Source organism: Talpa occidentalis, unplaced genomic scaffold (assembly GCF_014898055.3).
Source record: "Talpa occidentalis isolate TD23 unplaced genomic scaffold, MPIMG_talOcc4v2.1 talOcc4.13, whole genome shotgun sequence".
Classification (NCBI taxonomy): Eukaryota; Metazoa; Chordata; class Mammalia; order Eulipotyphla; family Talpidae; genus Talpa; species Talpa occidentalis.
In genome coordinates this window covers 20,993,285-21,007,456 of record NW_023601322.1, presented here as the reverse complement: position 1 = coordinate 21,007,456, position 14,172 = coordinate 20,993,285, and the positions used below count along the sequence as shown (strand labels likewise).

At 36.5% G+C, this 14,172-nt stretch overlaps 1 protein-coding gene across 5 annotated transcripts in view; it reads left to right on the top strand.

Moving 5' to 3' along the window:
* The window catches only part of ARK2N (arkadia (RNF111) N-terminal like PKA signaling regulator 2N), a 67,173-nt gene that overhangs the window by 20,198 nt on the left and 32,803 nt on the right, over positions 1-14,172 (top strand). For all 5 annotated transcript variants that reach the window (XM_037508579.2, XM_037508580.2, XM_037508578.2 and 2 more), the window contains exon 2: positions 3,460-4,244. In XM_037508579.2, coding sequence (XP_037364476.1) covers positions 3,530-4,244 — 715 coding nt within the window. In that variant the 5' untranslated portion in view covers positions 3,460-3,529. The remainder of the gene's footprint in view (positions 1-3,459; positions 4,245-14,172) is intronic.

The window sequence follows — 14,172 nt, the reverse complement described above, 5'->3', positions numbered from 1 at the left end:
TGTGTGTGTGTGTGTGTGTGTGTGTGTGTGTGTTTTAAGGATTTATTTATTTATGCAAGCACTGGGTACAGTCAGAAGCTCAGGAGGGTGAGAGAATTCAGAGACAGAGCTGGGAGCAGAACAGGCAGACTGATGAAATACACTGCTGAGGGGGGAGCAGCAGGCACGGAAGGAGAGGTCTGCGTGCCATGTGGGACTCTCGCTGGCGGTCGGGGATCTAACCGGTGCTGCAGAGACTGTGGACAGCTTCGCAGTCCAGCGCTCAACCACTACGCCACTGGGGAGGCCCTCCCTTGTGTTTTTAAAAAAAATTATTAAAAGATTCCACTAAAGGGGTGGGGTGGGAGCAGGGGGATTCTAGTAGAATCCATCTAAATTTGACTTGGTATCACGGGTAGTAAAAAGCACTACCCCTTTTTCTGTAGAAGGCTTTACTTTTATGTTAGAGTGTGAGAGTTAATTTTTGAATAGAGAATACTTACATATAAAATAAAATTCAAGAGGTATAGGTGTACATACAGTGAAAATTCTTTGACTCTTGGGCCTCCCTGGTGGCGCAGGCGGTTGAGCACAGCCCTGTGAAGCTGTCCGCAGCCTCTGCAGTGCAGTTCCATCCCCTGCCAGCCAGTGAAAATCCCACCTGGCTTGGCAGACCTCTCCTGACTCGCCCGCTCCTCCCCTCAGCAGTGTATTTCTGTCGTCTGCCTGTTCTATTCCCCGCTCTGTCTCTGTTGAATCCTCTCATCCTCCCACACCTCTGGCCTGTGCCCCAGCTCTTGTATAAAAATAAATAAATCTTTAGAAGCAACAACAACAAAAAAAACCTCTTTGACTCTTGTTCCTTGATTCACTCTCTTTTAAGGCAGCTGGTGTTATTTTCCTCAGTGTTCTTCTGAAGGTCTACAGACAAAATTCACATATAAATATAATTTTGTTCTTTACACAACTGGTATGATAAACCTTTTTTGTTAATTTTAGCATTGTGTTTTGAAAATTGCTACATTTTAGTATAAAGAACTTCATCATTTTTTAGAGGCTGTATTATTTGGACGTACCATGATGAGCTAATTGGTGCTGGGCTTATGGTTGATGCTAGTGTTTGTGATTGATTTGGGCATATTTAAGTGGTTTGATTGCTCATTGCTCATTGCTTTTATGGACAGTAGAAATCTCTGTAAATCTCAACACTTAAATTTAAGGATCTTAAAATATAATTGGTTGGTTGATATTGAAACATACTGTCATGTTTTCTTAGAAGGATAAACAGTTTAGATTCATTTATGCTACCCATACAATTTATTGAAAAAATAGCTGTGTGGTCATTTTAACAAATTTACATTCAACCTGATGTTATATTAGGTATTTTGAAAGGATGTGTAGTATACCTGATGTTTCAAAAATTAGAGACTTGATGCTTATTATGCATTATGGCTGACATTAATTTCAATTGTGTATGTTTCTTAGATATTTCAGTTTTAAGAAAAAAGTTATTCCAAATTTTATATTCCTTCTTTACAGAAGAATCAACTCTCGTTTATATTCAGTTTGAAAATACTGACTTTATTCCTCATATCGGGGGGTGTATTTCACATCTACAAATATTTTATTTCCTGTTTGTATTGCTAGTGTACTTCATTTATGGCACTGGCAGTTTGTTGGTTTAACTTTTACTCCCTCTGTTGGCTTTTAGAGGTGTTGCATTCTTTTTGGAGTGATGCTCGGGTTAATATTGATGCTCATTTTCATTTAACTAAAAAATTATTGTAGTTATGATGCAAATATATTTATGAAGTAGACTATGCATGGAATTATTTTAAGTTAATAAATGTTTCAAATGTTTCCAGTGCCTGTGAATGTTCTGGTTTTGATGAATATTAAGGAAATTTCATCACAATGCTTGTTTTATCAGCACTTGAGAACAGGGCCATGAAAAACCAAAAAAAAAAAGGAATATAAAATATTCAAGTTTGTAGTAAGCAAAAAAGTAGGCCTAGCATTAGATCAAAAGGATTTTTCTTGTATCTTCTAATTAGTTGCTGCCTACTCAGTGGAGTGAGTGATGGAGCTGTCTTACTGCTCCTGATTCTAGCTTAAGTGTTTGTGTCTGTGATCTATGGGACATCACAAAATTGCCTTGTAATATGTGTACAGGGTAAAATATTTATTTACCTGCAGTTCTCCCTGCCCCCCCTTTTTAATTAAAGATTTATTTATTTTTATACAAGAACTGGGATATAGTCCAGAGGCGCAGGAGGGTGAGAGGATTCACCAGAGACAAAGCGGGGAGCAGAATAGGCAGGCGACTGAGATACACTGCTGAGGGTAGCAGCGGGCGAGACAGGAGAGGTCTGCCACGCCGTGTGGGAATCTCCCTGGCTGGCTAGGAATCGAACCCACACTGCAGAGGCCTCGGACAGCTTCACAGTGCTGCGCTCAACCCTCCGCACCACTGGGGAGGGCTAAGAATTGCTAGGTGAAAAAAGAAAAGGGTGGGGTGCTAGCAATTCTTAGCATCTTTTTAAAAGCCACAGGTTAATGTAGTTTGCACTGTATAGTCATGGCTCTTGTGGTTAAAGATTATGTCCTATTTCTCCATGATTAAGAAGAGTTGTAGCGCACAATGGGGGATGGGAAATGTTAGTTCTAAAGTTAGCATATGAGGTGGAAAATATGTAGAGGGGTGTTTTCTCTTAAACCCTACAGTCATTCATTGAATAGAGTGTACTAAGTTTTCTGGGCTCAGAAGAAGTTGGTCTCTATTTTGTGGCTATTTTTATTGAAACAAAACACATTTAAACATTATATGCAGATACAGCATAATGAGTTTGTGGAACTAGGAAGGACAGACTGAGAGAGCAGCAGAGTCAGGCCTTCCTTCTTAATGCCACTTTAGAGCAAACCCTATTGGGAAGAATGGCGCATGAATTTGGATACATATAATTACTTTTGATGCACATGTGCCCGATGTGTGTAGTTGAGTTTTTTTTTTTTAATATAAGTGCATTTAATGTTATTCATTCTAAATGACCTCACTTCTTTGAGGATTTGAGTATAAATGTCATCATTTCAGTTAACTTGTTTTCTACCCAAATTTGGGAAGCATCCTTTTTCATTTATATTAAAATCAAAATGCACATCTTAACTACATCAGAGTTTTAAGGATTCCTTTCTTGAATGCTAAAGCTTTAAATTTGAAAATCCTTCTTTGGTAGTCTGTCAGCCTTGCAAGTTCAGTAATAGGGGATTAATATTGTGTCATTTTTTAGTAGCTGTGTATTCTAGTATTTTGATCATACTTTGAATTTGGTGTTAGATAAAAATATTTCACAGATGATAGATACGTATGTTTCAAAGGAATGTATAGTGATAACTTTTGCCACTCATTTATAAAGGGAGGTTTGTTATGTTGATAAAATAACCTGCCATTTTTGTTTATTGATTTTGTGTGTTTTTGTGCAGGTTGCTCTCCTGTTGCATCTTTGACATAATTTCTTAGACTCTGCTCCATGATTTAATCCGAAAGTCTGAAATGAAGATGGAGGAGGCAGTGGGAAAAGTCGAAGAACTCATTGAGTCTGAAGTCCCACCAAAAACGTCTGAACAAGAGACAGCTAAGGAAGAAGATGGAGCTGTAGAACTGGAATCTCAAGTTCAGAAAGATGGTGTAGTGGATTCTACAGTTCTTTCTTCAATGCCCTGCTTGCTAATGGAACTGAGAAGGGACTCTTCTGAGTCTCAGTTAGCATCCACAGAGAGTGACAAGCCTACTACTGGCCGAGTTTATGAGAGTGACTCCTCTAATCACTGCATGCTTTCCCCTTCTTCTAGTGGTCACCTGGCTGATTCAGATACACTGTCTTCTGCAGAAGAGAATGAACCCTCCCAGGCAGAGACAGCAGTAGAAGGAGACCCTTCTGGAGTGTCTGGTGCCACGGTTGGGCGTAAGTCTAGGAGGTCCCGATCTGAAAGTGAAACATCCACTATGGCTGCCAAGAAAAACCGGCAATCCAGCGATAAACAGAATGGCCGAGTCACCAAGGTTAAAGGTCATCGGAGCCAAAAGCACAAGGAAAGAATCAGGCTACTGAGGCAGAAAAGGGAGGCTGCTGCACGGAAGAAATATAACCTGTTGCAGGACAGTAGTACCAGTGATAGTGACCTGACTTGTGACTCAAGCACGAGCTCATCAGATGATGATGAAGAGGTTTCAGGGAGCAGCAAGACAATCACTGCAGAGATACCAGGTAGAGGATGTTTTTTAAACTGACTGTAGAGCACCTGATGGCATTTCTCAGCTGTCAGGCTCAGTTAGATGAGTGACACTTGAAAAAATCCAGGAGACCTGCAGCTCTGTGTAAATTTGAAGACTGCAGTGTATTAACAAGACATGGCCAATTTAAAAAACCTATTCTGAGGTTTCTGGTGCACTTTAGCACATCATCACAAAAATATTTAAATGGTTAATAATAGGGACAAGATTATTTTTAAGTAATGGACTTTCTCTTAAGTTTTTCTCTGTAACACAATACCTGAACTCCCATCATTGCCTTTTTAGCACTGCTTAGATTTAATACTCAGTGTTCAGCATTATTACTAAAAGTACATTCTCCTCAGGAATAGGCACCTTGCTTTATTATATAACTACTGCACTTGAGCTTACGGTGTCTGAAAGAACATGTTATATCTTTCCTTAAAGTTTTCTAATAACTGTTCCTCCTAATAACTGTGTCCCTCCTCTGCCCCCACCATTCTGTGCATGATAAGCTAGTTATCCTAGTTGCACATTTTTCTATTCCTGGTTGACACTTGCATTGAAAAGAATGTGCTTTTTTTTTTTTTTTTGGAGGGGTGGCCCAAAATTTCCCTCTTACTCTCCCAAGTTAAAAGATTTGTTAGAAATCTACATATTAAAGCTCTTATTGGCACAAGGTTCTGTCACTCATTATGTTTGACATACCTGTGTTCTCTGTATTATGACGTCTGGTTCTGTGTATGACAAAGGCAGTCTTGATTTCATAAAGGAAGAAAGATGAGTTCTGAACATTTCTTAATGATTGAACTTTTATTATTGAAGAGACTTATGACTAGGAGCGTTCTGAAAACCACTGGGCGTTTAATAGATCTTGATAACATTGTTTATTGCTACTTTAAAGAGGGGGAAGTTTGGGTTTTCTAAAGTTTTGTGGGTGCCTGTTTTTTCCTCCTAGTTTTCTGAAAGTTTCCTGTTTCTACCTGTGAAGATAGTGTATTGCTGATATTCAAAGAGTTATTTCAAGAAAAATCTAGTTAATTAAGCTTACAGTTAACCAAAGTTCCGTAAACTCTGTAACAAGAATGATTGGTTTTAAAGCACTTTATTGGTGTTCAGTTAATAATAACAACAGTCTCATTCATATTTATTAAATGAGTTTTAAACAGTTGTTAGAAATGTTTTCCATTTTATTGTCTATTGTATTACTTTAGTAGTTTCTTGTGTTGACTAGTAGTTCTTGTGTTACTGGGGAGGTGATTTAATGGAAGGTTATTGGTTGAATGCAGAGAGAAGCAGACTTTGGAGTTGTTCCAAGGCGCGTTCTAGGTATATTTCAGCTTTCCAGTTAATAATGTTTTCAAAGAAAGCTTTAACACTTGTGAAATTATTTGTTCATACATTCTTATGTCCTGTTCTTATCTAGTAATCAAGATCATGATGACTCTAACACAGTACTTAATTCTACTTACTAAATAGGCTTTTATGTAATTACCCTTTGCCTTTTTATGGAAAGGGAAAAGAAAGTAAACAGAATTCCCTTTGAAGATAGACTCCATTGTGGAGGTGGCTGGATAAGTATCTTCATGGGCACCCTCCTTGTGTGGCTTACATATGCTTCATTTTTTCTAACCTCTTTGCTAATTAACTATCTTGACCAGTGTCTAAAAATTCTATAAAACACCAGTGGTGTGTTTCATGTCTGTTCTGAATTTATACCTAGCAAAACACCAAAGTAAATTATCCGAATATATAATTTACTATCGCTCATACCATTTATATTAGTTTCTGAATAGATGTAGCATTTTCTAAGGTGGTTATGGATATCAAATGGTGGATAAGGTATAGGACCTTTACATATGACTGCCTAGGTGGTGTGCTGCACAGTTTCAGAAGGTGTTGCTCATAAAAGGTGTGACTGGCCTTTTCTGGAATTACGCAAATCGGTGAAGATGGAATATTAGGAAGTTGATTTTAACGGTCCATATTGTTGCCCCTGAAAAATTGCGACATTATGCATTAATCCATTTTTAGTGTAATAATTATGTATACCTCAGTTTTCTTAGTCACATTGTAACTTGGGGGAAGAGGAGTGCATTCAACCTAACAGCAAAGGTAGTTGAGAAGTTGTATAAATTAAAAAGATGCAATGAGTTACGAACTGACTTGAGTAGAACATGGACATTCAGGTGAACTTTAAACTGGATGTGCCTAACAGAGAATCTCTTGGATGTGGAAATTTAAATCCAGCTGTGTACATAGAATGGAAATTAAGAGGAAAAAATAAAACTGAGATTCTTGCTATACTTTCAATCAAGATACAACTGATTTAGTAATTCAGAGAATGTTTTATTTGTAAACTTGTTTGGCAGCACCTTTAACATTGAAGGAATTATGCTAAATGTTCTCTTAAGCCAAATAATTTGACAATAAATGCATTATCTTGCAAGGAATGAAAATAATGATGACTTCTTAGGGAGCATGATAATGCTTAATAATTGAGTTTGATATCTGGGCAGGAGATGTTTTTGAACATTTTTTTTTTAAGTTAGCTCTTAAGCAGTTTAATATCCACACTAGATCATTCTTTTCTTGACGTTTTTGAGAATATATTTGTTTTAAGACTATTTGGAGGTATCGCATCAAGATAATTCTGGCAGTTCTTTCATTGGGGGGGCTGAAAGACTAAATAAGAGTGTTTTTTAATGAATATGCATGTAAAAATACTATGGTTGTTTTGAGTACTCAAGACTTATCAAATGTCATATTTATCTTTATAAAAATGATCTCCTCTTACCCCCCCAGGAGGGGTCAGTTTTTCCATACAATTTAGGTGAGACTAAATTTATATAGTCTGCTCTTGCAGGGAATTTTGATTTTAGTGAATATGAATAATGGACATTAGTCTTTATTCAAGAAATTAATTCTCTCAACAGACTTAGGTGCATCAGTGTAAATGAGAAGCAGGAAAAAGTTTTTCTAGTAACTGTTGCTTTTTAAATATTTAGCATAGAGTAAACCTCAGGGTAGTTTCAGCTTACCTTGACAGTAATGACCTGCTTTTGTGTGGTTGAAAAGTCCACTGCATTCGTGGCCTACCCAGACTGAGTGTTCCAAAAATAGTACCCATTTTGGTAGGTAAGGGTCAGTTGTCTTGGCTGGTTTACATTTAGAAAATCTGATTGGTTTATTTTGGAGACTATTAGGGAGGCTATTGTGCTCAACTGACTAAAGTCACCTGAATTCCTAGTCCAAGAGGCCAGGCCAAAATGGCTTAACCCTAGGGAAGCCAGGGATTTTAGCACGTACGACTCATCAACCCATTTATACGTTGAAATACATCATGACAAGCTGTCATCTTACCTCATAGTTTCCTGACTAGAAAATTATGTGTGATCAATTAACTCTTGCTTGGGGAAAAAGTTATTTTTAAGTAGTAAATATTATAGAAATGTTTGAGAATAGAAAAATGTGAGAATTAAAAACCATAATCCTGCCTTTGTTAACATTTGAGTGTGTTGCCTTCTGTAATGTATAAAGCAAAATTCACCTTAGTGTATTTGTGTCTTTCTCTCTTAATGTTACCATTTAAGCTTTAACTGTAATATTATTCCTAAAATGTGTGAATTTTGAATAACTTTGCCAACGGTAAAATAACTGCCCCAACAAATTAGGGAAGTTAGACTTCCTTAATTATCGTTTGGACCGTTTTGGTTTTACTATTATGAGGAAGGGTGTGAAGGCTCTTGACATACCACCAAACTGCTTTTTAAGAATTTATTCTGTTTATTTCACCCAAAAACTTGATAATTCATTGCACTATATTCTTACTTATTGGTTATTTGTTAAAAAAATAATCTTGCTGATTTGATGGCAGAATTGTCTGTTAGTGTTAATTTACATATCTTTGATAATTAGTGAAGTTGAAAAATGATGTTTGCTTATTTATATCCTTTTGGTAAATAGTCTATTCATGTTCTTTGCACATTTCTCTTTTGTCACACTTGTTTTTCTTAATGATTTGTGAGGATTCCTAACCTGTTGGTGATTGAATTACTTGGAAAAATTTTAATTTTTATTTAATCAGTGAGGACTCATGGTAGATGGTAAAACGTGAAACCCACATCAGTTCCCATGACCCTTTTCTAGATTGAGTGAGAAGTGTCTAAACACCCACATCCTCATTTTAGGCTTTTTTTGATCTAGTTGTATTTTAGTAGCTATTTAGGGGACTCACTACATACATTGATAACAAAACACAAGACAGTAAACAGGTGAAAACCCCTATTTTGAGCTAAGTAAATGCAAACAAGGCACATGAAATCCCAGCAGTTTTCAATTTGGCTACCTATTATTAGAATCACTTGGGGAGCTTTTAAAAATTTATGGCCCCCACAACAGACCAATTAAATCAGAAATCTCTGGGTCTGACTCAGTCATTAGCATTTTCCCCCAGCTTTTTTTGAGTTATAATTGACATGTAATAGCTTGTAAATTTAAGGTGTACAATGTAATGATTTTTGATGTATGCATATATTGCAAAATGGTTACCACAATAAATTTAGTTAACACATCCATCACTTCACAGTTAAAATTTGTGTGAATATGTTAGAACTTTTTAAAATTGTTCTTATCAGCTTTTTCATATACAATATAGTATTGTGAACTGTAGTCACCATAGCGTACTTTACACCCCCAGAACTTATAAGTTTGTATGAGTTTGTACCCTCGATCACTCATGCATCCCTCCGTCCCTACCTCCCCAAATCACCAATCTGCTCTGTGTCTGTTAGGTTTTTTTAAATTTCACATGTAAGTGAGATCATGCAATATTTGTCTTTGTCTAACTTATTTCACTTAATATAAGGCTTTATAATTTTTTAAGCTCCCAGGTAGTGATAGTGAGCAGTAGTACTGGGAACTACACAGTTAAGCAATGATATATTAAGTTCCCCATAGCTAAAACTCACTATGAAACTGGTAGTCTGATTCAGTTAGGTTCTGTTACTGCTAATGGGCATCAAGTTCCAAGGAGTGGAGTCTAGTTTTAAAAAAAGTTATAAAAGATGCAGCATGGTTCTATATAAATCAGCAAACATAAACACATTTTCTTTTATTCCATTTAAGTGATTATTTAAAAAGCATGCGTTGTTTAAATGTGGTTTATCTATGCTGCAATGCTTGGACATTACCTTAAATTTAGTAGTTTTAAGGTCTTACTGTCGTGTATCCTTTGGCAACAGGATACATTCTTTTCAGTCTGTTTTTCCTAACTTATTTCCTAATGTGAGTCTTATATTAATTTGTATAAACAAAAGCATAACTTTTGCTAGAAGTCTTTTTCTCAATATATGGGATATAGTTTAGTGTTAATAAAAAGATAGTGTATGTTTAACACAAGAATATGGTCCCCTCTCCCCCTTTAATACACATTAAGTTTTCGAGCAGTTTTAGGTTCACAGCAAAATTGAGCAGAAGGTACAAAGATTTCTCTTATATCCTGCCCCATGTATATACAGCCTCCCCCGATATACATTTGTTATAATCAGAGAATCTCCATTGATACATCATTATCCTCTGGAGTCTTTAGTGTATATTAGGGTTCACTCGTGGTGGTGTGCATTCCATGGGTTTTGGCAAATGTGTAATTGCTGCCTGTTTTTAAGACCTCAAAAATGACTTACCAATGTTTATTGCTGGTGGTCATCTTTATGAAGCTGCAGCTTATCTCACTGTCCCCAGCTTAAGTATTCTTACATCATTTCTGAATTCAGCTTTTAAATACCCATTATCCAATAAATAGTTGTTGAAAGATAAGCAATGCTAGAATCTGAAGTAGCCATCTGATTTCTTATTTTATTCACTTCATTATTTATAATCGAGATAAACTGCTTAAAATTTTCTGTAAATTCCATTCAGTCTTTCCATAAGCTACATATACTACACTCTGGGGGAAGATCTACCCTTTAGGAAAATGATATGTTAGCAAAGTTTTTTTTCAAACATGAAGAAAGGAGTTGGAGTAGTAGGGAAAGGAATAAGATGAAGTTAAAGGGAATGTCATGAGACTTATATTTGCTAGGTAGACTGGAGTTAAAATTTTGTCTTACAGCCGTTAAGGCATTGAAAAGAGGGGTGTTCACTGATAAATACTTCCCATTGTCTCGGAGAAATACTGCTGTTCTAATACTGAGACCTGGGAAATTTTTCTTTTGCATCCTCTGAAAAAGCCGCAAGGTAAAGCAAACCATATTTTCAGAAATATCTGGGATAAATGTAATAAAGTAATCTTTAGAACTAATCCTTGTTAAGACTTCTTGATGTAGGTTCATAAATGGTATAAGGCCAGCCTTGGTAATTCAGTTATTCAGTCATTCATTTATTCAGCAAATATTTGAGTACCTACCATGCAGTATTTGGAATATAACAGTGAATGAAAAGTCCCTGCCCTCATGGAATTTAATTTTTTTTAAATTTATTTATTTATACAAGAGCTGGGGTATAGACCAGAGGCGCTGGAGGGTGAGAGGATTCACCAGAGACAGAGTGGGGAGCAGAACAAGTAGACAGAACAAAAGCGCTGCTGAGCGGAGCAGTGGGTTAGGTAGGAGAGGTCTGCTGCACCATGTGGGTATCTCCCTGGCCGGGACTTGAACCCGTGCTGCAGAGGCTGCGGACAGCTTCATAGTGCTGTGCTCAACCCGCTGCACCACTGGGGAGGGCGGAACTTAATCTTTTTTTAAGGAAAGACAGACAATAAATGAATTCTTCATGTGCTATCAGGAATATACACTATGAATAATAATAAAGCAGATATACTAGATAAAGATGACTAGGAATGGAGTAGAAAACTTTATTTTCAATAATGTAATCAAGAGTGGTTTGAGGAGGTAACATTTTTCATAGTTCCCTGAAGAAATGAAGAGTTAGGTATAATTGGTTTTATTAGAGACCCAAACTATATGGGACCTAAACCAAAGGTGATCTGTTTGAAAGAATAAAATATGTAGATAAAATATGTAGAGGAATATATCCTAAACTGGAATTCTATAAAACCACTGTTCTACTGAATATTAATACCTGTGCACATATTCACATATTTGAAAAGTGCTGGATCATGTGAAACAGGTTTCTATACTACTGGACAACCCAGAGCCATTCATGTGTTCTCCAGAGGGGAGGATATGATTTGTAGCATATCCCAAACTTAACCACACAAAAAAAATTTTTTTGAGGCATACCTTTTAACACCTTGCAGTAGACCAGGCTTTTCAAAAGCTAACCCAGATCTATACATGGATTATGTATATACTATATGTGTGCTTTTCTATAAGGAATTATTTTTAAACAAGAGCATTTGGTAAGAATAAGCTGAGAATTATTGTATACATTACTGAATTTTTATGGGGCTGGCTGCCAATTTGGATTGTAAAGTCAAAGCAGTGAAAATATTCGAGGATACAGTAGTTCCCAGCCAAGACTGTATATTAAAGTTACTTGGTTGGAGAGCGTACTTCAAAATGAACCCCCAGTGCCTTGGATCCTGCCTAGGTTCTGGTCATTTTGTTCAACACTCCAGGTTTTTATGTTCAGCAAAAGTTGAAAACTATGGCTATAAATTAATAGCTGTATAGAAATAGAACACATGTTCCCAAGTAAATACATAGAAGTATGGTAGTGTTATGTTATTTTAGTTTCCTTGGAATTACTTTGGTTAATCAATTTTAAGTGTTCCTTATCAATTCTATTTGTGGTTGTTCTTAGTAATGCTTATGCCATTTTCCTGAACAAGAGTGTCGAGTGTCTTAATAAAAAACTTTTCTGAATTGATGTTTTATCAAATGTCCTCAATGTTTTAAAGCTGGCTTCAGTCATGCTGGGTGATCTGAAGGAACATCCAGGGAAGTTCCAGGATTATTTGACAGTGTTGTGTGTCATAGGAACTGCACAGTGTCCTAGAAGAGGCCATGAGCTGTTTTTCCGAGGGGCAAGAGGAGAAGTTCTGCATGTGGATGGAAAAGCTAAGTCACCTTCACAAAGCTTAAGAGAACAGGCAGCTACTGGAACCCAGGGAACTTAAAATCCAACTAGTTGGCCAAAGAATTTCTCCCATCCACCCAGTCAGGTGCTTACATGCAGATGCCTGATTTTCAAGTACTGCCACAGCAGCCTTTGGTTCTTACATGACTTGTTGAAATGTTGACAGTATGTTAGGATTCCCAAAGACTTATAACAGTTTTCCACATAACTTTGCTGAAAATGGCAGTACTACAAAATACCTTTGAATCTATCACAAAATTACTTGTATTAACTATCCGCTTTTTGGATTGTGTAAGAAAGAATATGCTTTTTACCCATTATAAGTTTCTTTTGATGATATTTAAAAATTATAGTAGCTTATTAGAGAATTAGTTATTCAAAACAGAAACATTAGTTTAATAAAAATTTTTAGCTTGAGTTTTGTTACATATGGTTGGAACATAGAACTATAACTTATATGATACATAGGAGTGATCATTATCTTTATGCCTTTTTCATGCCAAAAATATAAATAAGAAATAGGGTATTTTAGTGAATCCAAATAGGTAAGTAATTACTTGAGAACCTCTTAGCATTTATTCTCTACAAATACTACTTACTGACTCCCTTCTGATTTCATTGGGGGGAAATCACATTAATTCTACTCTGAAGATCATGCATGAATGTTTTTATATTATTCTTCCATATATCTTTTAATGAACTAATCTGTTGCTGGTCTTTAATGCATTGTACTATTAAATAGCATTTGTATACAGGAAGAATAAATTAATTTTTGGGCAAATATGTACACACTACCTACTATGCAAACTACTCTAAGGAAAGCAGATTTAGGCTGGAGTTTGATTACAGGCATGAGCAGAGTAGTATTTTTCATAGGTGAATTTTTATCTTGAGCTTTCACTTTTAAAGCTCAGTGTCTGGGCAATAGGCACCATCCATTGAAAATATCTGGTACCTGATGCAAAGGGTCCCTTTAAAGGATACAAATATGACTTAATTAAAGGTATATATTGAATTTTTTTAAGATTTATTTTTATTTATGCATCCAAGAACTGGGGTGTAGTCCAGAGGTGGTGGTGGGGGTGTGTGTGTGTGAGAGGATTCACCAGAGACAGAGTAGGCAGCAGAACAGGCAGATCTACTGAAATACATTGCTGACAGGAGCAGCGGGTGAGACAGGTCTGCTGTGTCATGTGGGTTAGCTCCCTGCCAGGGATCTAACTCTTGCTGTTCTGCCTTGACTGGCAGTAGCTTGATAGGGCTGAGACTTTAACCCCTCCACCACCAGGGAGGCCCTGAATGGATTTTAAAATTACTAGTAATTAAGTGCATTATGTACTACCAAGTTAATTTTGTTTTCAGTCCTTGTACTGAAAATAAATGGCCTTGGGCATGTTAAAAGGCCCATAGAATGTGTGAAAAGGATTGAAAGTCTTGCAACATGATAGATAATTTTATGTGCAGCCTGTGATTGGGAAATTCTGTTATTTTATCTTTTCTGGGTTGGTAAGAATACTGTAAGAAGCGGCTAAAATTAGGGTACAGCTTTTCAATAGGAATATGTAATTCTGCTAAAAAACATCTTTTAAAAATATGCTTTCGAACTGGATTTACTTAAAATGAAATATATTAGTCTTTCAAATTTATAGTTAATAACTTCTCACTATGAAAAAGCTTTAATTATTTTAATATTTAATGATGTTGCAGCTTTTTTTTTCTTTTTTGGTGGGACCCTCACTGGTGGCCGGGGAACGAACCGGTGCTGCAGAGGCTGCAGGCAGCCTTTCAGCCCAGCCCGCAACTGCTGCGCCACAGGGGAGGCCCTGATGTTGCAGCTTTGAAAGAACTCTAATTTTATGTTTTGTGAGATTGTCATATAAACA